Below are 25,679 nucleotides of genomic sequence, written 5' to 3' on the forward strand. Positions count from 1 at the left end.
TGTCAGAGGTTTTTGCCACTGTCATGATCATGCAACACACGGCTGTTCATTACATCAGCTCAAATCTCATCAGCACAGGAACAGTGACACTGGACAGTCCAGATGAACAGACACAGAAAGGAGATGGAAGTTATTGGGGAGGCTCCAGTGTTTTAGCCACCGCGCAGTATGAGCCAGTTTTTAGGTGTCTGACTGATTGATTTCATTTGGGTCATAAAATGCAGAGAGTAAACTGGCTTAGCACTCAAGTGGAGCTTTTTCAAAGCGTGTGACATGGATATGTAGCATGTCAGCTGCAACGTATGGGAGGCCACACACCATATTTGATAACACACTTAAAGACGCATAACCTGACAGAGCATGACAGCCACTTGTTTGATTGTTGTTGTTGTTGGGAAGCAAGAGAAAAGTCATTCAATTCAGAATTAGATTAGATTGCTGGTTTGAGTCCTCTGTTTGTTACAATCTATCATCGCACCATGATATGTCTCTAATACTTACACACTGGACCCTGAAAATGGACTCTGTCAAGCAATACTATCAGACCAGACTGAGGAAGAGTTTGTATGTTCAGGGCCCAGGGATTGTTCGGTTGAGGTGTAGAATTCACTTCTGTAAATTTCCCTTGGTGTTTTCATTCACGCTAAACCCTGTTTGTAGCCATCTTACTTTTGCTTTTGTGCATCTTGACGTGAAACAAATCACTTCCTGTGTGCAGGCGGGATGAGATCCAACACTGCTATACATTGAGAGAGCGCAATGTGAAGCTGTGTGAACTCACGACGGTTTGCATGTAATATAGAATTTTGTTTATATTTAAAAGCTAACATGACAATCATTTTCAATATTTTCCACAATATTTTGTCTTCTAGCAGAAATTGGACCTACAGTTTCAAAACCATTGGCATAGTTACAATGCTGCATCCAGTGTTAATATTTAATTGCTAAAGCCAATTTTATAGCAATAACATATCGGTATCAGTGTGTCTGCACATATTGTTCGCAGCATTGAGGAACTGTGACAAATAAACGTGCTTTAAGTATTCCCAGATATACACCAGTATCTCTTATAAAGCTGAGATCCTCTAAAGCTGTGATCAACTGAAATAAGCTTCAGGCCCTTTAACAGATATTGATATATTATTGATGTGGTATTTGTTGCTGAAAAACCCAAGTCCAATTGTATTAACTCAACCAACATCAACAAAGCACCGTGGCTAAAAAAACAATGAGAGACTGGATGTAATATATAAATATATTGCCTGACAGCATAGCTGAAAAGTAATATAGCTCTGGTGTTATTAACCTGAAAGAAGCTTTTGGGTCCCTATCGACCAGATTTTGATATACAAGCAAGAAACGTATAGGCAACAGTTTCGTACTTGCTCCCATTTTTCATTAATTTAAGTTAAAGTTTTAAGATATCTTCAATTTTCTTGCCTTTTCCTGAGCCAACTTAAAGCATGATGTAGAGCTGTACTTTGGACCAGTCACTTTTTTAAGTAAGAAGTTTTCTGTGTTTACAGAAAACTTTTTAACTTGCGAAACATGGGAGTAAAAGTAAAAGTATTGCATTTATATTTTTCAGGAGCATATTGTTGATGTGATATTTATTGCTGAGTAAACTACACTCCAATTACAGCAATCACATTGCGTATAAAAGTCAGGTCTGTTCTTTCCACCTCCCTGAATGAAGGGCATAAAGAGTGAACTCAGGCACTGGATTCAATCTCTGTGCAGCAGAAATGAATTCAGCCCCTGGTGATGTGGCTGCTTTCCTCTCAGTATGCCCAGGAAATACTTGCCAATGGTTAACAATAAATGGATGAACACTTTCTCCTCTTCATTACTGGAACTGGCAACACAACAAGCGACAAAAAGCTGCATTTATTCTCTGCAGATCTCAGCACACACAGCTGCAGAGTTGATTTTCTCGTCCGATACCTTGTGGACACAGAGAGCTGCTCATTAGCAGGCAGACAAGCTTTGTGGTGCAATACTCCGTCCGTGGCTGTTACCTATCACTGGCTCTGCACTGGCTCCAGTCGGGGTTAATATAAACACTGCTTTTACAGTTGAGGCTTTTGCCTCCTCTAAGTACGATTTCTGCCATCTCAGGTTCATGCCTGGAGGGAATGTAAAATGTTGAAAGGTGCCCTTTGGAGTTTTCTTGTTAACAAGCAAAATTCTATTTGCATTCACTGTGTTTTTCTGTGTATCCTTTAGGTATAACACCACAATTGTTAAGAGCATTTATGTCAGTATTAACAGTATTTTCTAGTATGTATTAGTTGGTTTCTTCTTCTCCTCCAAGTGTGCTCAGTGAGCATTGCAGCATACAGTATCTCAGCCTGTTAAAGGGCAGAATCTGTACCACCATTGACTCTTGGTTGGATATCTTGTCTTTATCAGCTACAGAGAGAAAGCACTGTGTCAACAGCTTCAGTCCTTCATCACTGTTTCTATGCTGGAGATGCTCATCATCAGTCTTTTTGACTGTTATGAGGGTCACTGTGTCAGATTATTGATCACATACAATTTGGCGCGATTTGACCAATAGTCACGTGATTACGTGTACCAATCACCCACCAGACAGATGTGATAGCATTACATGCGGAGAGAAAACTGTAAACCAACAATGTCAAATGAATTGGTGCATGTGTGATACTTGCTGTGTTGTGTACGGAAAATAAAACACAACTGTGGATGCCTCCTCACTTTGTTCACTGTCCGCCCTTCAAAGAGAATTTCTGGTTACTTGCTCGCTCTCCACTTGTGCATGTCCATAGCGCTTGCTTAAGCTTGTTAGTTTTGTACATGGAAAGCACTCGGAGAATAAAAATCAAACATTGCAGTCTTTCTGACATGGGGTCATGAGGTTTACCCAACTTTGCTTTGATTGCGGTTCATTGTCGACACACTCCATAGGATAAAACAATCAATTACAGGGCCGATGGCTCTCAGAACCATGGATCGGGCTGTAATCGTGCTTATAACCTGAAGTGTGACCTCTGCATGAAAGGGTGGACACCTGATACCAGCCAAACCTGTTTGGATCCAGCAATGCCAACATTTTAATATCAAATTCTCTCTGGCTTGGTCAGGTTCAAAAGTGAAGGCTTAAATGAGTTGGGAAAAAAAGCCCTGATGTATACAGAGATGCTTCAAATTACACATCATATGAAGTGCTATTACTGTCAAAACTTAACTCGTGTTATGGAAATGAACTGATAACATGAGCCCAGCTGATGCATTGCAGTTCATTTTCCCCGATCATATGTTTCTACAAACCACAGATTTGTGTGATCTTACATTTCTGAACCAAAATGACATTAGTTATTTGACTGCCTATAGACCTGCATAACATGATCATGCTTTAACTGCTCATGGTGCTTCTAAGGACGATGATAACCATTTCTGTACCAGTCGGTATCATTAAGCAGCCCAAAGGGACAACAGATGAATATTAGCTGCTGGGTATAATCTGGCATTTTTATGTACTTATAGTCAACAATGCCCCCATTCTAATTAAATGAAACTAAATACATACATGATATGCATCTGGGTAGGGCTTATAGAAAATATGTTTGTTTCTTGCTTTTCTTAATTGTGTGTAACATCCTCTCCATTAAAACACACCGGAATGTCCTCATTACTCCATAACCACTTCCAGCAAATCTTCCAACGTTAGATTTCGAACTGTTTGGCGAGATGTTTGCCAAACATCTTGCTCTGGATAAAAATATAGTGGATTGTTCACAAAATATCTGCAACAAAACTTCTTTGCTGCTGCTAGGTGGACTTTTCATGGGCATCTGCCTATGGCACAAACTATTTGCCAAAGTGTAACTTTCTAGACTTTTTGTATGGAATGTACAAATTAAGGTTGTGTAGACAGTGTGGAACAAATCTGAACTTCACTTTTGAAGAATCTAGAATTGCAATTTGGCCAATGCTATGTTGGCGTTTTGCAGTTGGAACGTGGACGATTCCCGCTGTCAGTCATATGTGCCATGCTTCAGCGTCTATTTTCCTCTAAATGGGATCATAAGTTTCAAAATGGACATCATGTTTTATTGAACAAGACCCAAAACTAGATATTGAGACCATTACCACCACAGGAAAATGTGAACTGCTTTTATAAATCAAGTGAAAAACACATTTTTCCGCAGTCTTCCTTTCAGAGTTATTTTTACAACCATTGGAGCTGCCCCCTGGTGGCTGCTCAGTATATTGGTTCTACCTGATTGACCTCACCATGGAAACTAAGACACACGGTGCATGGTGTGGAGTGATAGGACACTTGGGCATTTTTCACATACCCTTAGAACAGTGTTTTGTCAGACTGAAGGCTGAGGCAGGAATTTGAATGCATGGTTTAATCATGTATGAATGAAGTGCCTGTGTGCATTAATGAGTGTGTCTGCAGAATGTATTTGTTCATGAAAGGAGAGGTGAGCTGTCAGCTGTCTGTGGTGATGCGGTAGTCGCCGGAGCACTGACTGGATCATGGATGTGTTGTCACACTGACAGACAGAGGCAGTGAAGAGTTGCTCTCTTCTCCTGTAGCATAACAGCGCTAAGGAAATCAATGTGACTGGATGTTGCAGGCGAACACATGGAGGTGCTCCGTATATAACCATATTATGTTGATGGGAATGTTTCTCTCTCTCTCTCTCTCTCTCTCTCTCCCTCTCTCTCTCTGTGCTGTTGATCTTGTTAGTTATGGCTCTGTATCCTTGGAGTTTTTCCTGCATTATTTTTAAATGTAGCCTTTCAGACTTTATTCTGTTTGTGCTCTCCTCATTTATTGCCTTTTCTTTCTTATATCCCCCCCTCTCTACTTTTTGCTTTTTCTCCCAGCCTGCTACATTCCATTAAACCTTCAAAAGATAACTGATGACTGCCAAGCTGCACTGCCTTTGTTTTTTTTTTTTTTAACACATATATATTTATTTCTTTTAGATTTATGATTGGCCTTCCCTCCAGATAGGGAACACATGCCATCCCTAAAATAATGTTATATTTCCTGGTGCCTCAATGACACCGAACAATTCTTTAAAAGCCCAATGCTACCTAGAGGACAAATAGATGCTGTCCCAGTTGCCGAGTCCGTTCAAACCATTTTTAATAATATGGCTCACTGATAGGGTCAGTCCCCACCATTTTTTGTTTGTTTTTTTAATTTTAATTTTATTTTTTTTTTCCCCCGTTTGTGCCAAAAGCAATATCACCCCGCCCCCCCTCCTCTCGTACTTGGCTTTTTATGAAAAAGCAACACTCTTGAAATTGAAAAAGCCACAGCTGACTCTCAGGGCTATTTCTCACGTAATGCATTTCAATTGGGTTTTTAAGATAGATTGCACTAGGTCGCAGCATACTCTAAACATATCTCATAACTCCTAGTCATTTCTGTAAAGCAATGGCACTGACGGAGATGAAAGGCAGCGAGTGTGTTGCACCAGTAACCAGCAACACCACGTCATATGACCTTCTTTGATAGATGCCCTTTCTCCTGCGCTGAGCGAGGCCGGGGAATTCAAAACCCCCAAAATGTGGATCAGAACGAGGAAGAGAGAGAGAGAGAGAGGGTGACTGCGATAAACCATCATTTTATGCCCTCACTTTCTCTCCCTCTCAGGATATACAGTCCATGTGGTACATTCTGCTGTCTGCTTTCTTTCACACCAAGCTTTGCTTATGTTGCCTCAGATCTGTCACTCCCTCTGGGTTGGATCATCGAGTCCTGGTCTCATAACACAAAGTCATTGGCAGCACTTCCAGCCTCTCGCTTTACATTTGCATCCTAAGGCAGCAGAGCTTTCTTTTGAGACACTTTCATAATTGTTGTGTTATGGTTGGAAACAGACATTATATAAACATTTGCCTCAGAATAGTTTGGGAAATATCTGCTATACGGTGTTATCTGTGACTATATGTGCTGAGCCTGCGGCCTATTTCATTAACCTGCCTCCAGTTATTGACATATAAATTCCCGGCAACTCCAAAGCGGAGGCTGATAGAATACACAGTTTATCATATTAAAATCACAATCATGATGTTCGCTCCCATTTTTAATTAAATTTTCATTGGGATATTGACATTTTGTAATTAAAGTGGAAACTGTCTGCGTGTCTTTAGATTTGTAGATTTGTAGATTTGAAAAGCGCTGAATCAATTTGTCCTGCAACTGATAAGCTGATTGACAGAAAATGAGTGATATTTATTAGCCATTTTTCAGGACGGCACATCCAGTGTTTTATTATTTGGCAGGGATTTTTTTCATAGAAATCTTGAGTATGTGCATTACAAATGTTGAACACAATGGTGAAACGGCAAGAGATTTTCCGGAAGAATAACAGTGCGTGTTGGAAGTGTTTTGTTACAGTGTTTTCTGAGGAGATGTCTAATTTATTTTGAGAAGGAAATTCTTCATCTTTCCCATCTGTGATAAGAAACAACTGTTTGACTTGACTGATTTTAATTTCAAAAGCAGTGACCCTGCAATTTGCCTATCGTTCCATGCTTGATGCCGATTGGGGATTACTGTGCTGTCAGGTGTGAAACAGAAACACATAACTACACACAAACTCCACATGAAGAGTGTTTGAGAGCTCCGATGTATCTTACTTAGTTTTTACTTAGTTTCTGAGTTGTTCCTCTTCCTCTCTGAGAGTACTCAGAAGTGAAATACTTAAGCCTCTTTCCACTGCTTCTGTACATTGTTATTGATTTTTCTCTCTTTTCGGTCAGGATTTCAGTTCTTGTCTTGTCTCTATGTGTGTGTGTGCGTGACTGTGCATGTGTGTATTCCTGGGTGCAGCATGTAAGTGTAATATCTCCTTCTAGTGGTGAGTGTTAGCAATGTGAAAAATCACATTAGGTGTGAAAAGTGCTATCACATTAAAGCATCTCTTGTTAGACATCTGATATTAAATCGGCTGATTAATTGCAATAAAATATTCCTTATCTGCAGGTTTCTCCATTACGCCGTTCCTTGATGAGGGTGGGAGTGCTGACACCCCTTTGAAGCGAATGCCTTTACTTTTATGAGAGTTTTTGCTTTCTAAACTGTTTAATGGAGAGTGACACGAGAGTTACACGAGCCCTAAGAGTGAAGTCAAACCAAACGGCTACCTTGTTACATTCATCCAATTATTATGAAGGTGAATACATGATACCAATCAGTTCTACAATGATTTATTAGACTGCTACTGGGTACTGCACTCAAATATCTTTTAATATAGACTTAAAATGAAATAGAAACTATTGAAGACCTACTCCAGATGAGTAGTAAACATCTGGACCCATCCAGCTGACTCTACGGTACTACTTTACTCTGGTCCCGCAAGGGAAAGGTACCAAAAAAATGCAATAGTTGGGGCTAGTTACTTTGGTACTATTCCTAATACGAAATAACACATAGTGTACTTTAGCAAACAGAACTGAACTCCTTGGAAACACAGCTTTAGTTTACACATTTCTCCACATTACATTTCCCACACAATCATGACGAAAAGGAGGAGCATTATGTGTTTCCTTAATGGACAAGAATAATGTACAGTATAGTCAAGGTTGCTTTTGTGACCTGTGCTCCATCCATTCTTATATTCCATTCCATTAGCTATACCACTTATCCTTGAGGAGAGCTGGAGCCAGTCCCAGCTGACACAGCAAGGTGGGTGGAAGGCAGGGGACAACCTGGAGAGGGTGCCAATCTATAGCAGAGCTGACACACAGAGACCGGGTTTTTACATTCGTCCAGAGAGATCCAATCGCAACTGGACAGTGTCCATTTCATCCGTTCACACTGGCATTAAAATATATGCATCCAGCGCGACCAAACAATCATTTTTTAACCACGAGAAAAAACAAATCATCTGTTGATAAAAACAAATCAATCTATGGGCCCAGAGAAGTGTAGAAATGCTTACAGTTCACAGTGGACAGTCGCTGAAGAGGGGGTCTTTAAAGTTATACAGTGGACTTGTGTATAGATACAGATGTTTCAACGTTGGTATTATGCATCATGTTTATGTAGGCAAAGTGGTTCTTTTTCATTTGCATTCAAAGCCTAAAGTACTTATAAAGACTAGTATTCAGTGTATGCCATGACACTATCTTGAAAGTTACCATGCATGTAGCGGGTGGATTAGTTTGCTTTTAAACATTTAAATAAACATACGCTAAAGATGCATTCGCATGGATTCACATTGAAACTCAGAGCTGTCCACTTGTGATCAGATCACTCAGGATTCTGATCTGAGAGACAGATGCTTACACTGAAACATTGATGGGACCTTAACAGTTGCTAAATAAATTACAGTGCAAATGGCCGGACTGGGAGGAAACCAGAAACCCATGCTGGCACAGGAAGATTGATCATGCAATCCCTACAGCGAGGGCCCTTGGGCTGTAGGTGGAAGGTTCAAGCCCAGACAATGTCAACTACTGCACACTTTGTGCCAAAACTTAACTTTTGATAATGGCATGTTTGCAGGTACTGCAAAAAAAAAAAATAGAAATGGCAAATGAATGAAAAATGTTTAAGCTTCTTTTATAGAAATCTTACATTTTGCACAACATAACAATGATATCCATTCATATATCCTTTTAACTCATTTCGCTGCTACACACACACCTACATGTTCTTTTGAAATTATTTAAAAACACTTCTTTCATTCATTTTTATAGACGCCGGTTTGATCGTGGGCCCTTAAACTGCCTCTACATTCACACAGGATTTTCCCTTTTGACTGTAAACTTGGCAACATGAGAGCGCATGGGATGAGATCCGAGTTAACAAGACAGGACTGTACGTCCCCCTGGGCTCACCTGTCATGCGAACTTCATGAGCTTCAAAACAAGACATTGTATGTCGTATTTCACAATAATATCCTCAACAAAAGGAGAGTGACAACTTTATTTATATATTTTTTTTAATAAAAGCCCAGCTATAGCTTCCTGCCAAGGATATAAAAATCTTGACACCTCGGGTTGATGTCAAGATTCATATAAACAAGACCAAAATGCAGCAACATCCAACTGTCGAAAAAGAAACAAAACAAAACAAAAAAAAGCCATAGAAAACATTTAATGGTCACAATGCCCAGAGGCAGACATGCTTGTGTGTCTGACACTTAAATTTAAATATCTTTTGCCGACACTGACTTCAGTAATATTCTTTGCCAAATCCAAAATGAATTAAGATCCAGCCACACTGCTACCGTTGGTTTGGCAAAGTTTATTTCAGAAAAAGTGATGCTTAAAAACCAACTGAGGGGAAGAAATAGGGCATAATATTGCCGGGAAGAGACATCTGTTTTTGCGAAAGTGGAGGAAATGACCGGAATCTTTGGAGCTTAATCACAATTTGGACTCAAATGCATTGTCTCCTTAGACAAAATCGGGAATTGACAACATAGACATAAGGCAGACTTGCAAAATTAGATTGCTATGATGAATCCTGAAGCAACAGCCCTGTGCCTTTCCTGAATGTGAACCTAAATATTGCATACCAACGCTTGTCTCATAAACATTATGTTCCCTAACAACTTAACTGCACTCTTGAATTACATTACATAAGATTTGCATTTTTGGTATGTTATTGTATTGTTATAACAATATAGTGTTGTTATAACAGAAATATTTCATGCCAAATTCTTAAGTAGAGGTGTTGGGGACAGTGGTGGTGCATGTGTAACAATGTAAACAACATCTGTCATGCCTCTACGCTGCGTGTGTTAAATGTTAACACACAAAGAAATAAAACAAACGCCAACACTGCAAACTCCAAACCTACAAGAACAAAACGGCGAGGCCATCACACACATCGCACATGCAATATCACAGGACACCACACACGCACTAAATCATCATTTCCAGCTTCACGAAGGGGATTTTAAAAGTATGAAATGCAATAAAGCTTGCTAAATATCTTCAGCCATCTCCACCTTAAACAAAACAAAGCCATATATGTAATGTATGTTATATACATGTACAGAAACCGTGAAAACGAATGGGGGACAATAAACTAACTGTACCATTACCAGATGGATGGTATCATTATTTGCAATCATTTGCATCATTCATCTACTCAAAAGCCCAAAGAGACACATAACAGTGTTCTGTACAATCAAATAAGAAAATGTATTTATGTATTTGTTTGTTATTAACAATGAAGTCATCCCCTTATTTAGATTATGACCCCCTTGGGCTGGTTCTTGCTCCCAAATAAGGAACTACAGTTGCCTCACATGAGAGTCTGTAGGTCATGGAAGATGGAGGGTTTATACTTGGCATGATGATTCATTAAAAATGGTGGCTATAAAGACTCTATCAGATGTGTAATATGAACATACCTACATTGACCTGCAAAATTTGCTTTGCTTACATTTAGTAGTTGCATATCCAGGACAACATTTCTTTTAGTTTTGGATTTAACTTCTTAAAATATCTTGAATGAGAAAGAACATTTGACAGAGAGAGCGTCACTGCACCACTGAGCAGAGTTGTTCACAGTGATAGATAACAGAATCGTGTAACATCGTAGAATGAATGTATGTGTGTACAGTTATTTTTCAGGTGAGTTGTTAGCTTTAAATCAGCTCGTTGTTCCCTCCCTCAGAAAGCACTTAGAACATCTATAATAATGATGCATTAAGGTGTCAGCGGTGCAGGCTGCCTGATTCATCACTGCAGTCTGCTCATGGTGAGAGGCTGTCTTCTGTGCTTACTTTCCCTTATATTAATGCTTCATTGGCTACATTACACTACATCACATCTGTGTTTGATAAGGATCTTAAACACACACACACACAGACACAGACACACACTTGCACACAGAAACCACACCACGTCTGTTTATACCTCCAATATTCTACTTGAACATCAGCATTTTGGTTAAAGGTACAACATGTTTGTTTTTTGTTTTTCTTCCCTTTGGTGCTTGTTAATCAAGTGATGCAGAGAATAAAACATCTGCACCTCCTCTGGGTGTTGTTTACAGCCTTTGTCAAATTTGGCCTTGACCAGTCACAGAGCAGTTCAGAGACACAGGGCCCTCCTATTGGCTGTTCTATTCTGCGAATAGTTCCCTTGAATACAACTGCTAAATATCTTTACTCCAGCAAAGCAACCTAAAAAATATGGACAGCACCGAGCACTAGAGATGGAGTGATTTCCCTTCAGTAATCGGTTGCATTTGTAGCACATGTCTGTGCTCATCTGGTGGGAGGGGGCGTCTCCATCCCAAAACACTAGTGTTTTGTGGGTCTGTGGATTAAACGGCAAGCAGCGATTTCCCTTGAGATCCTTCCCCACTGCGGCTTTGAACTGAAATGATCATTTCCACTTTATCCACACGTGTGTGCAAAGGACAAAGGTTAAGAATGTTGTGTATTTCAAAGCTGTCAGGTGTGGTGGATATTTTTCAAGCAAATACAACATACGAGTGAAAATGGCAAAATCGTAACAAAAAATTTGGCCACATGGTTGGTGTAGTGGTTAGCACTCTTGTCTTGTCTGCATGGAGTTTGCATGGTCTCCAGGTTCTCCGGTTTCCTCCCACAGTCCAAAAACAGTCTGGCCACTCTAAATGGACTTTAGGTTAGAGTTCTCAATGGGCCTGAAATTTACAACCCGACCCGACCCAGCCCGTGGGCCTTTACACCCGAATCCGACCCAGTCCGAAATACATTTTCCCATTGATCGAAGCGTGGTGTTTTATTTGCAGCGGGAGAGGGTGTTGACGCAGCACCCGTCTCCTGGTGCTTGCGTCAGCTGGGTCCTCCGGTACCGGCTGCTAACAGGCGGGACTTCACATACTGTTGTACATTTGCCATTTGGTCAGCGGGCAGCATACGCAATTGGTTGAATTTCAGCCAAAGGAATGTTGCGGCTTTGTGGAGTGGTGCGCATGCAGGGGTGTCAGGTCTGCCCCTCTCCATCAAGCAGGCAGCCAGATTCACCACCTCTTCACCACACGTGAACAGCGATGATTCACATCAAACAACATATCATTTACAAACTGAAATGTGAAGAAGTGGATTAGAAATGGATACAAAAGAAATGTGTTTTATGAGGGGAAAAAGGAAGCCCGACCCGACCCGCCTTATTTGCAGAATTTTTCGGACCGAACCTGGCCCGAACCCACGGGTCCGGTCAGGTTTGTTGGGCCGTCCCGACCCACTGAGAACTCTACTTTAGGTGTGAGTGTGAGAGTGAATGTTTGTTTGTCTCTATGTGGCCCTGTGATGGACTGGCAACCTGTCCAGCGTGTACACTGCCTTTCGCCCTATGTCAGCTGGGATTGACACCAGCGCCCCCTCATGTGTAAGATAAAGCAGTGGAAGATGGATGGATGGATGGATGGAGGGAATAACAAAAAAAAAACTCGCACATTGAGAGCACCAAGGTTCCAAATGGAACGAGAGGCTGAATCAGAAACAGGCTGGTGCTTGCCGGTGTGAAAACGCTATCAGTCTTCGACAGTTAATGTAGGAGATACTTTTTTTATCTGAGGAGCCCGGAGAGAGCCGTCCCTCTCACCAAATGAGGAAATGTAGGGAAGAGGGAGGTCAATGCTAACAGCAGCAATGGACAGGAAGTAATTCAAAAGTTTGCCAAAAGAGAGCATCACTGACAGCAGCTTTAATGAATGATCAAAATGTTACTTTCCCACTGTTTGTTCCACTATACTTTGATTGGTGTGAAAGTGCCTTCACTTGGGTGAGGATGACAAATGTGCAAAGTCAAAATTGCAATACGTAACCAGAGTTAAGAGGATCAATTACATGCAATGAAACAAAAATAAGAGCCTTTAACTATATTACGTGGTTTTCAGGCTATCTGTGTTTTTGATGTGATGGTTTTCACCCTTGAATGACGGGGCACAAAAGAAGAAGAATTTTAACCAATGTGTTGACCTGCAGCCATCAGCCCTCCTCTGATTACAGGTTGTAGCTCAGCTGGGAGATGATGTCTTCTGACCTGACATAAGGAGGAAATTGGCCCCCTTTTACCTTTACGGGGGGTTCCTCTCTCCTCGCCAAAGAGTTTTCCCGAGAACAGAAACAATAAATAGTTTGTTGATGAGACAGCTGGCCTCCAGACGCAATAGCATACCTCCCACTCAGGCTTTTGGATTTCAAGGAGAGGTGCTTTCCCCTACAACTGCTGAGAGGGAAGCAGGCTTCTGTTCCTCAGACAGAGCGCTTACATATTTCACAAACTTACCAAACACGTTGCCATTGGGGGATATTCACATGCACGGTACACAGTTTAAAGACATCGCACAGACAAAATATCACAACAGCCCCACTCCTAGAATATATAAAAGAGTTCTTATATCATTTGATCAGATCCAAATTGAGACCTGTACCACAAACATTTTAAAAGAAAATAATAGGCCGCAGGTGTTCATGTTGTAACCAGTAGCGGCGCTAGGATTCAATCTCTTATCAAAGGACTTAATGAATGCAACTTTATGAATGACGACGAGTGAGTGCGCGTGACTAGCACTGAATGAAGCGTCCGTGATCACGGGTGGGCCGCGGACGAAAGTGGGCCCACCCGTAACGCCGCGTATGGTTGTAACATGAGATATTAACACAGAAAGACGCTACACGGACATTTTTCGTTGTTGTTTTTTATTAAAACAACGTAATTTAAACACGGGGTGAACATGCCTGCATCTTTAGAAAAAAAAACAGCACCAACACGGCAAAGAAAACACTTTAGCCTACCAGAAAATGAAGTCTCTCCTCTGGAACTCCATGACTGTATTTGTCATCACCTTTGAACAGAGCTGAGCTATACCAAGCTGTTGCAAAAAGGAAATTATAAAATACAATTCATCACATTCAGTGCTGTGAAACTGTCATCTTTTATGCTCTCTGTCATGTTATATTTGTAAGACCGAAACATGATGTACATTTACAAGTACATTTATTGCGTCTATTAACTGCATGGGTGTTAGAAACTGCGCAGACGGTAGGTTTTTATTGAAGAGCATATAATTCAAGTTGGTTGTGTTTGTATTCATCCATCATTTTGTATAAAGTCATAGTTTTCTTCACTTGTAGCCTCAAATTTAAATCTTTAAATCTTTGTTTAGCATGTTTAACGTACAAAGTGCAACTAGAATGCACCATAAAGACATGCCATACAATTACAAGTACGGTACAAATTGTCTTGCAGTGGACTTTACGTTGCACGGTATCTTTGTGTCCAAATCACATGTGGTTTTGAAAACTCATGTGAGAAGTGACCAAAGGAACAATGGTTTTGGTTTGATGTCTTCAGGCTGTCCACTGAACTTTTATTGTCGTGGTTTCCTTTTCCTTCTCCCTGGTGAACGAAAGTTAACTGTTTGGGTTTCAGCCACCATCCACCCTTCCTGTTCCCTGAATGACAGGAGTAGCTGGAGCTGTCATAGCCTGCAAATAAAACCAGGATCTGTGACACTTCGGGGAGGCGTTACAAGCCCTCTTAATTGCACCATTCATTAGTTCACACCAGCGGGCTGGAGACTGCCAATCACACGCCAATCAGGAGGGTTTACCTCAAAGTTGCAAAACTCACGGGTGACCAGAAAATCAGGCTTTAAATTGTATAGCGTGAACTGAAGATTGTGCAGTGTGAGTGAGGCTTAGCAGGCTTAAAAGCATGAACATGGCTAGGAAACGTACAGCGAAGTATATAAATAGAGTCAATCCTGTTCTAATTCTTGAAACTTTCTGTATTCTTTTATACTTATATTTAGACATAGCAACTGCTGCAGGCTAACCGCAGCAGATGTGATGTCTCATCAGTGGTACAGCTCACTATCATCAAGCATGAATCGACAGCAGTGCAATGATATTTGTTGCTGGTGGTCTGAATTGTACACCCCGCTGTTGTGGTTTGCATGATGGAAGCTTTTCTCTATATAAATATGGAAAAAAGAGGTGTTTTGTGGGCCAAATATTAAATCTGTGTGTAGTGGTGGGCCACGAATGCAGTGATTTACCTGGAGGTAATATCTGCAACACACGGCCTCAGTCCAGAGAGAGCATAATTTGAGTCCGCAAGAAAACAGTAGATAAATATTATGAAAAATTGCAAAAAAAAAGAAAAATAAACCACAGTTTATCTTTAATTACCTGGTATTCTGAAAAACGTATGCCTTGTTTCCACATTGTTTTGTGTCTGTAATTTACAGTCTCTGAATTTATGTTCAGTGGATTCGACCCATTCGTAAAAAAAAAATTTAAATTCAAATTGTGCGTAGTATAACATTTCAGACTATTTTTTATTGCCGTTTCCACAAGTTACAGAAATGTGACAGGCTTCTGCTGTTACAAACTGTAACACTGTAATATTATTTTATTGGATAAGTCAATCAAATTTCTGAAAATACTGAAAAAACGACTGATATACAAACAGGACAAATATTTTAAATCTAAATCATTGCATATTATACATTTGCTATAAGTCAATGAATGTCAATGAAGATAACTATTTGCAGTGAACCATTTAGGGCGATCACACGATCACTGCCACATCAGAGGATTTCACTAATGAATGAAGTGAGCACTGCTCCTCCTCATGCAGCGTCTTTCTTTGTTTAGAGATGTGTATCGATTCCCGTCACCGTGGGACAGCAGCTACAGCTATTTAATTAAGTCAATGAAAAGGAGCCTAAACTCTATACTTGTTCGGTCGGCGGGAGTCAGTCTGCCTGAAGCCAAGAGTGTAAGAGTACAACCATTACTGGGTTATTGTTTTAATGTATACATCACAGGAAGTGTGACTTAATCAGGTGAGGCATTTATATTCAACGTGCTTGGGGGGGGTTTGTTCCTAATGCAGGTGCTGTAACTAAGCAACCGAAACCTGCACACTGAGATGATGATAATGATGATGATGATGATGATGAAGAAAAAGTTGCAGCACTTTACTCAGCTTCTCTGACTCAACTAACTCTAATAGATTTCCAGCCTCGCAAATATCTCTCGGCAGTCTTTTTAACCTCGGATGGAGACTCACTGTGGAACATTTTTATTTCTGCTTCACACATGACTCCACATGACTCTGTGTTGAGGCCTCGTGCAGCCAAAGTCCCACGAAAAGTTTCAAAAAGTCACACAAACAACGTGATAATTACTGCTAAAGTTGAATACCTACCCTCACACAAACTCTCCAAACGGTATATGCACTGCATGCGTCAAATTAAAATGCATTTGTTTCCCTTTATTTGCATTGTTTTAATTACATTTATTCATATTCATTTTCTCATATTCACATCTCTATATGTGTAATTGTGCAGCTCGGGAGACAGACACTGCCACAGCAAACTTATCCACCATCTTCTTGGTTGCTAAGGTGATAAACCCCACACCATCGGATTGGTTGCCTTTAGAACTACAGTGACAATGCAGTTAGCCTCCTGCAAAGCTCAGCTCTTTTCCACTATAAGCTTTTGAAGAGGTCACTGCAGTTGAATGAAGACGTATATGAGGCATCACAATAAAATCATCACAATTGTGTTATATTTGCTGATATTGCATTCTAATGCAGGTGGACTCAGTCTATACAGCCTGGTCTCCTATAGAGTAAAATGCTATTTTACTGTTAGCATAGGAATTGTTCCATTTTTTACATTTTGATTGAATAAAACTTTTGTGTGTGCGCGCGTGTGTGTGTATGTATTTGCTCTCAACGTTTCAGAGCAGAGGATGTTGCTGAAATGCACATCATTTCAAAACTAATTTTTAACACTTGGCAACTTTTTTTCTTTTTTCAATCATTCAGGTTTGACAAGGTGGTTAGTAACACGTTTTCTTGTGGGGCGTCAAAGTCAGAAGAGTTATTTGTTATCGCTTTCCACGCAGACACCTTAAACTCATTCTCATGGTTGAGCCACTGTCTCACTGCTGCATTCCGCTGCTCAGTCCCTGACTATGATTTTAATTAATACCAGTGTGGGGAGAATGTGTTGTTCCAGTCTAGTTGTCTCTGCTATAAATTCACCAAACAGACTCAGGCTGCTTGACAAGTGTTTACTCTGCAAATAGATCAAAAAGCAATGCACAGAGCTCTTTATGTGAGGATTAGCAGGCTGGAGGAAATTGCTACACAACTGATACTGACAGTGTTGATCTTGGCAAAGAGAGCGCTTCCGAGGTGCTTTGCCTTTCACTACAAATAATGCACACGCATGTGCATGCAAAACAGTTTCTGTGCACGCGCAGTGCGCACATGGTTTACTCTATCTCACCATGGCAACCAATGGTGCCTATTTGACCTTTGCATTCACAGTTGTCTTTGTTTGTATCATTCTTTCATTATCTGTGTTTACATTTAGCCACCGATGAAAATTGTCTGTCTATGCCATTTATCGTGGATAATTAAAAATAGCCAAACTAAGGCCTGTTGGCAATAAATACATCTTACTAACTGTTATTTATTGATGTATTCCATTCCTTTTATGCAACATACCTTCATTGTTTCCAAAATTGCAACACAATAGGCAATCTAATCCCAAACGCACGTTCCAGATGCCACCGAAAAGTTGGTGATGTCACTTCATTGAGCTTGTTATGAGTAAGATACACTGCAGTTTGCAGTTTTTGCTGCTGTAGCCCTTCTGCTTTAAAGTTTGACATGCTCACATATGGTCTTCTGCTTACCTTGGTTTTAATGAGTGGTTGCATGTAGTGTTGTTGTTGTTGTTGTTGTTGTTGTCTGTCTAGTCTGGCCATTTTCCTCTGACCTCTGACATCAACAAGCCGAGAACTTCTGCTCTCTGGATACTTTTTTCCGATCATTTGCTTTAACCTCAAGAGATGGTTGCGTGTGAAAGAAATGCCCAGTAGATCAGCAGATTCTGAAATAAGACCCGCCTATGTGGCAACAACATTCATGCTGCCTTTTCCCCTTAATTCTGATGCTCTACAGCACGTCTACTTGTCTGAATGCACTGATTTGGTGCCATGTGATTGGCTGATTCATTGTGTTAACAACTGCCCTTAATAAAGTGGTTGTGGAGTGAAAACTGCACAATACAAAACTTCTCATTTCATTAAAATGTGTTTTTTAGAATTAACACGATGTAACCTTCCCTGTGAATTCCGAAAAGTTAGAAAAAGCAATGTGTAGAAGATCCGGTTGCATCAAAGCTAGTAACTGGTTTTATTGGTGAGACTTATTTGTGCAAACACTGCTACTGTTTCATACATTAGAAATTTATTATTTAGACCTTAATTATAATACAACAAACAGAAGTGGGAGGAAATACGGTTCTACAGCTCTATTTGCATATGTGCACACTGCACATCAACCACACACACTGCATATCAGTGAGCGCACTTTGAACTCCCAACTTTTTTACCACAAAATAAGCAGTGACATCCAGATTTTTTTGTTAAGTCATTCCTCATGCAAACGTTAAAAACTACTTTATTGTTACATGTATACATTTCACAGCTTTATTTCTTCATATGGTTGAGTTCCCCGCACCAGCAGCATCAGCAGTATTTAAACTCTTTGCTTCTCTCGTCGTGTGCGTGTAAAATCCCCACAGCACGAAATCCTATAGGACGTGATGGAAGAATGAAGGATACTCTGTGCATTTGTTGCAGGAAGAACTATACATTTATATTCTTTAAATCTGTCTGTTATCTGAATGAATGTGAAAAAAAGACTCCATCGTGATAGAGAGTACCACAACCACTCATATTCTGAATGTCTTGTCACTGGTATCTTGTGTTGGTGAGTGGTTTGTTCAGTTCACACTCAAATCCAGTATGGAAATCTAAAAAGTGTATTGTATGTGATAGCCAGATTAGGATAAAAGTAGATGAGTAGATGTGTATCACACCTCTGTTGTGTTGTTTTTTGTATAGAATATATAGTTATTTCACTTACAATTTATTATGGGGGAAGGATCTTCCCCCATAAATCTTGCACATTGCCTCTCTGCAAGGATCACAGAGAGGCAATGTGCAAGATTTTCAGCTACGATGGGCTTTGGAGCTTTGGAGCTTTTTGCACAGTGGCAATTATAGGCTTGTTTGAAAGGTGGCCAAGAGGGGTTTAATTGCGGCCCACGTGTATTTGTTTTAAATGTAGACAAACATTCTCCCTTCAAAATCTTTTAATGAGTAATAAAATAGACGGAACGCAAATCCACTGAACAAATTTCAACACGGACTCATCACTCAAAAGAAGCCATACAGGTTCCATCTGGTTAAATAAAAAGGCAAACAAATGACACATGTTTGGATTCACCCATCCATCCATTATCTACCGCTTTATCCTCCACTCTCACAATCACACCTATGGTCAATTTAGGGTGTCCAATTAACCTAATCCCCATATTGTTTTTGGACTGTGGGACATGCAGAAAGGCTCAATAGTGCTCATTATATAAATGTATTTATTTAGAATTTCCCTGTGTGAAGGTTTGCATTTACTGATTCCCTATGAATAAATAAATACTGGACGACAACATTAGATATAATTAATGAACTGTTTGTTGCGTGTGGCCCAGGGGTCAGAGGACATCAAACATCACTGTGGTGTGTTTGTTGTACAGCTACAGCAGGTCTAGCAAGTCATATGTATATATATATATATATATATATATATATATTTATATATATATATAAAAGTGTTAACATTTTGCGTGTCCTCCAGCATAACCTTTTTTTTTTTTCCTGACTCTCACAGATGCAGATCTACATGTACAACTCAGATGACTTTGACAGCCTCAGTGCAGCGCTCAGGGAGAAGAGGATCATCGCAGCCATGGCTGTGTTTTTTCAGGTAGGAGGTTTTTTTTTAAGTTTTATGTGTGTGAGTATGTGTGTCCATCCTAGTGGGACGCCAGATTATTGAAAGATTTTGGACATTGTGGTTCATTATTTCCAGTACAGCTCAGCCCAAATTGAATATCTGCTTACCACTATAACCTGCTATGAAAGAATACAAAATCCTTGAGTGCATTTGATTTTATTAAAAAAAAAATGATCTCGATTTAAACTTTTTACAGAGTTTGGTAGATGAATGCGTTCATTAAAAATGACTTAAACTAATTATCCAGGTGATTTTAAATGTGACTGTGGCAAGTATTGACACTATCATCGCAGACTTCACTACAATCCTAAAAACGTGGGTTAAAGGCCGGAAGCTCCAATTAACGCTGCGTTTGTGTGTGTATCTGCGTCATTACCTCGTTTATGAAACCCTAATGTTTCAGAACAAACAGTTCAGCCACTGCTGAGAAAATAGGGTTGTATTGTTTTTTTGTATTGTTTTGTATTGAGGATCGGCACTTCCGTATGTTGACGTTGTCATCAGTAAACCTCACCACCATAGCGCCTCCTGGTGCGGGCACTAGTCCGGGCACATCCGGTTGCGTACATTCAACCGCAGAAGAAGAAGAACTACTCTCGTTGTAGCTGCTGAGATGCAGAGCATCCACCGTGCCAGAGGGGGAGCTGTGTATCCGAGAGCAGGCCTACCAATTACGTCACTTCCAGGTACCTGGCCAATCACAGGACAGTGGGAAAGCTCTCGTTGGCTGGCCAATCACAACACAGTCCACGTTCTGGGGGTGTGGTTTTGGTCTGAAACAGCGCGGCTGACGAGAGCGTCAGTGAGGAGATATTTTGATCTGCTCGTTTGCAGCGATTAGGAGGATTTTAACCATGAAAACAAGTTAATATATGTAAGTAGACCTCCATAACTAACATATATGTGCAATACGAGCATTCGATGTCACCTTTAATCTCCAACAATTACATGAAATGTCTAAAATCTCAATATTTAACAATGGAGTCTAGCGTGTTTAGCAACAGCACTGCTGATCGCGATCGCAACCGGCGAGCTACATCACAAACCCTGGCGCTGTAGTCCAGGGACTGTGTCAGACGGAGTCTGTGCTCCGGTCATGGAGGAAGTACTGAACAAATGTTCTAATTAACTGAATGAACTGACTCGTTTGTGTGTGTCGCATGTAAAACAAAGTCACGGCAGTTTCATGCGGCCGTGCAGTGATGACTCTGCCCACATTGAGTAGTTATTATTTTGTTGTGGAAAACCAACGTAACCCACACCGTGCCGAGGCGCGTCTAGGCGAGGTAAGTCGGTGGAAAAGGGGCTTAACATGAGAAAACATGACAAATCTGTGTGTGTTGTTCTTAAAATAGAAAAATGAAATTACATAAATTATATTAGGTGGACCTTTTGTCAAGTGAGAGCTAGTGTCTGGCTGCCAGGTGAATATGGCAGACCGCCATGCTTGGCAAAGTCAGTGTAGCTAATAAGGAAATACCTCATAAGTCACACCTCAAAAAAAAAATCGGACCTGTCCCTTTAAGTTTGAGGAGGAGTCTGATTATTAGGTTTAAAGCCTGCGTTTATCTGCTCCCCTCATTGCTCTTATCACATGTCTCATCTCTCTTTTCCATTTGCTTTTTCCTGTTGGTTATCCGGGAAGATAAAGAGTCAGATTTTGTCTGTGGGTGTTGTGAGGGTGTGAGATCAGGATCAAAGTGCTCTCCTCTTCTCCCTGCCTGTTTATTGGTGCTGTGGATGGACTGGGATCACTGTGAGCTCCATCACTCTCAAATGGCAGGAATGAAAAGTTCATTTGAGGCCTTCGATTACCCAAGTGGGCTTTTACTTGGACCATTAACCCCCAGTTAATATGTCCTCCTCTTACTCTCTTGCTCTGTCTATAACTCTCCTTCAGTGCCCTGCTTCACCACCTGTCTTTCGGTTTGGGATCTATCACTCTGCTTCAGTTCTTGCAGATGTTTGTCACTTTCACATCATGATAATGCCCTATGTTTTTACCACACTCCTTCCCATTTGTTATAATGTCCCATCATGTGCCATAATCGCCAGTGAACTCCTCTATGTAGCACTGGATGCGTGGTGATGTCTCTCATACTAGGCCGATGCTGAAGTGAATTTTAGTTATGTAGCCTCTGTAGTGAGTTATAAAAAGTTCTTGTCACAAACGCAGAGCTCTGTTCCATGAAAGCTACACCATATCTACGTGAAATGGTCATTTAAACACATAATATGTAGCATTTCTGCATTCAAATGTGGTGTAGATGGCAATTTTTACACATTGCTACATCCCAGTGTTAGGCAGGATGCTGTTACTGCTTGCTACCCGTTGACCTTACTACCGAGTTACCACTACAGCTGGTAAAAAGGAGCCTTTTGGCGTACACTGTGGTGTCTGCCTCGCCAAATGGAGAGCTACTGTGTAACTGTAGGAGCATAAGCAAAGTGCAACAGATGCTGCGCTCATGTGATGATAATGGGAAAGGCTCCTGGTAGCGTGCAGCAAATGTCAAGGTAAACAATATTTAATAGCCTTCATGTGTGCATTAAATTGGATATGACAAATGAAACACTCACAGTGGTTAAATGCCAGTAACGTATGAAATCGCTGATGGAGCTGACAGGTGTAAATGGTGGCAGATGGAGAGGAAAGCGTTTGCTATGAGATCTTGGGCCTCGGAATACAAAGACACACTATTTAGAAAGTAACAAACCCTCTTTTTTAAATGTAACCCAATATACATGTCATTGAATATAATGTGTTTAGAACCTAGTTTATAGTTTAACTGAGAGATGAATTGAGAGAGAGAGTCTTAAGATACCATAATGATATCTTCTATGTAGAGCTCTATTCTTAGAGTATATTGCTTGTTTCACCATTATTCTTGTGTAGCTTAGTTACACCATGGCGGAACACTTGTTCACTTTTAACCTGATACTTTTAGTCTAAACATTCACAGCCAACTGTGTAATGCCCACACAAAACTGATTTACTAATCTTCCTGTTTCGAGGCCCAAGGCCACATTTCTCCTCCTACAGGCGTCTTTTGTGTGCTGCACAGATGAGCTAATGACGTGACAAACTGGCTATAACAAAAACTATGTGTCTTCCTCTGTGCCTCAGAGCCATTTGGACCTGCCCCTGAGGTGTTGTCCATCTTGACTCTCTCTTTGCAAAGAAATAAACAGCACTCCCAACAATCCTTTTGCTACCTTTTATATCCTCATCAGACGTCTTAAGACACATTTTTTTTCACAACAGGTGGTGACCTGAGGGTGAGGTAAAGTAATAATTCTGTGGAGGATTATGTATCACAGACGACACATGTACTTTAAGCCTATGGAGATATGTCTTTCCCTGAAGCAGCAGGTGAAGTGACTGAAAAACCCGACTGTATCTGGAAAAACAGCCAGAACTTCAACCCCATTGTTGTCCAGCGTGGGACACCTTTCATCTGTTATTTTAGCTCCTTCTCCATCCACCACTACACACACATTTCCTCTGGGCCTGACAATATTCCACAGTTGCAGCTCGCAAACCTAAAAAGACTGACTTAGCCCGTGCCCACCGCATGTTGGCTCTTGCAGCGGGATCTCAGCAGGCTGTGCTTGTGTACTTTGTGTATGAGGAGTGTGTGGGTGACGGCCTCAGAAGTGCAGTTTCCTTTATTCAACCAGAAGCTGCTCACATGCTTCAGTTTGGCTCTCGCAACCTGAGAAAACAGGCTTGAACTCTCTCTCGCTGTCTGTCTGTGTGTGTGTATGTGTGTGTGTGTGTGTGTGCTTGGACACACGTTGCCTGGATTGTATCTATTGTACAGTCTATTTAAAGGGCTGCTGTAGGCGTACACACACACACACACACACACAGGTTTGCACAGCTATTTGTTTGTATGACTCTGCAATGGTCTCCATTCATTTTGGTAGCCTCAACAAAGTGTTATCCCTAACCTTAGCGATTAACCCCTCTGTTACCGTCCTGCCGTCGCCGACAGGATTTGGCATGCATAATTCTCATTACCATAACTCCTAGACTGTTTGTGATATCTATACAATTCCAAAACTATACCAGAAAGAAGAGAAATAGAGCTTTGCGCTTGATAAAATCAAAATAAAATCCAGGCGGCCTGAATATCATGATGGCCATTAGAGGGTTCAAATGCACTTTATTACCTTTAACCATTACCAGAGCCTCAGGAATACATTGTAACTCGTAAGTTAGTACCAGGCTTTGGTCCTGATTAGGTCAGCGTTTAAACCATCAATGATCCTAAATAGATAACAAAAAAACACGCTCACACTTCTCTGATCAGTGTGTGTGTGACTGTGAGTCGTGCATATTGTGTTATCGCTTGTATTTTGTCACTATGTGAGGGAAACTGTAGTTGTATGTCAGGACGTCACTGTGTGAAGATAGTGTTCGTTTTTTGTTCGTCGCCGTCTCAAAATATTTACATGAGTAAATCGTCTTTATGAGCCTGTGTCACCGTGCATCGCCGTGTATGTGTATGTGGGGCAGAGCCCGGAGAGTCTCTCGGGCCTGCTTGTGTTGACGGTGATGAGTCCTGTTGAGAGTCCTCCTGGACTGTAGAGTTTAAATATGTCCTCTAGCTCACTGTACTGTGCTACAGCAGCCTCTCTCACAACACTCCACAGAGACACAGAAGCTGCCCCTGTAATTGTTTTCCTCCATTTTCATGAAAATGGCTGCCTTTCACTTGCACGGTGGTATTTCCCTCAGAATAAAATCAGGTGTTGTGTTCCAGCTTTAATGATTGCTGCAATGCAAATATTTTGCCACAATTTTAAAATTAGATGGCCAAAATACTTAGAATAAAATAGAATAGAATAGAATAGAATAGATTAAAATAGAATAGAATAGAATAGAATAGAATAGAATAGAATAGAATAGAATGGAATAGAATAGAATAGAATAGAAATACTTTATTCATCACCAAGGGGAAATTGTTTTAACATAGCAGCAATACAATACAAAAAAAAAATATTATAAACATAAAATGTAAAATGTGCAACAGTGGGAAAAAAATAGTGCAATAATAAAGGAATGGCATTAAATGTGTGCAATGGCATACCGGATCTCATGGAGAGACAATGTGCCAAGTTAGTTGGTTACTTTTCAAGACAAGCTATTTTCCTTCAGGTGTCTCCTCATATGCACGTATACACTCACTCACTCACTCCTCCTTTTTCTTTCTTGTTAATCAAAGTCCCACTGCTGCCATCATATACTTTTACAATCTCACATCACTGGCTGAGCAACAGCTCCAGGTTGAAGCACTGCTGAACTGTGCACTGCTGATGTGCAAAATCACCCAGACTTTAATTTGAGCATTCAAGAAGAAATAATGTGCATCTCCAACCGGTGACAAGAGAGGGATTTGCATTATGCAATTTCTCTTTCAAAGAAAAAAGGACATATTACATGGAGATTTGAAGACAATGATGGACGGACACGCATGTGCATCCCATAAGCTAATGAGGCTTGACCCGTGATTTCCCCTCTCTCTCAGTTTCATGCTAGAACATGTTGTCTCGATGAAGTACCAACAAAAAAAAAAATTGCACAAGTATGTATGAAATAGAGTGTTGAGCAAATGCAGAGATTCTCCAAGCAACTACCAGTGTGCCACATGATTCCTGTCTCGTAACACATCACACTTTATATCTACCTTTAAGAGGCGTAGGGGTGATTTAATCCAGTCCAACAGGTTTTAATGCAAATTTAGTCAGACATGTAGATGAGAAGCACATAGCTTGTGTAATTGGCAGGAATTCACAACAAAAAGTCAACTCTGCACTGACTCTGATACAGAGTG

The 25,679-nt window shown here is 40.6% G+C and overlaps 1 protein-coding gene across 1 annotated transcript in view; it reads left to right on the forward strand.

The window, feature by feature from the left end:
- The window catches only part of LOC131460626 (receptor-type tyrosine-protein phosphatase gamma-like), a 355,572-nt gene that overhangs the window by 251,390 nt on the left and 78,503 nt on the right, over positions 1 to 25,679 (forward strand). Inside the window, exon 5 of the mRNA XM_058631264.1 lies at positions 19,714 to 19,809. Within this exon, the coding sequence (XP_058487247.1) occupies positions 19,714 to 19,809 (96 nt within the window). The remainder of the gene's footprint in view (positions 1 to 19,713; positions 19,810 to 25,679) is intronic.

The sequence above is a fragment of the Solea solea genome, chromosome 6, assembly GCF_958295425.1.
Source record: "Solea solea chromosome 6, fSolSol10.1, whole genome shotgun sequence".
Lineage (NCBI taxonomy): Eukaryota > Metazoa > Chordata > Actinopteri > Pleuronectiformes > Soleidae > Solea > Solea solea.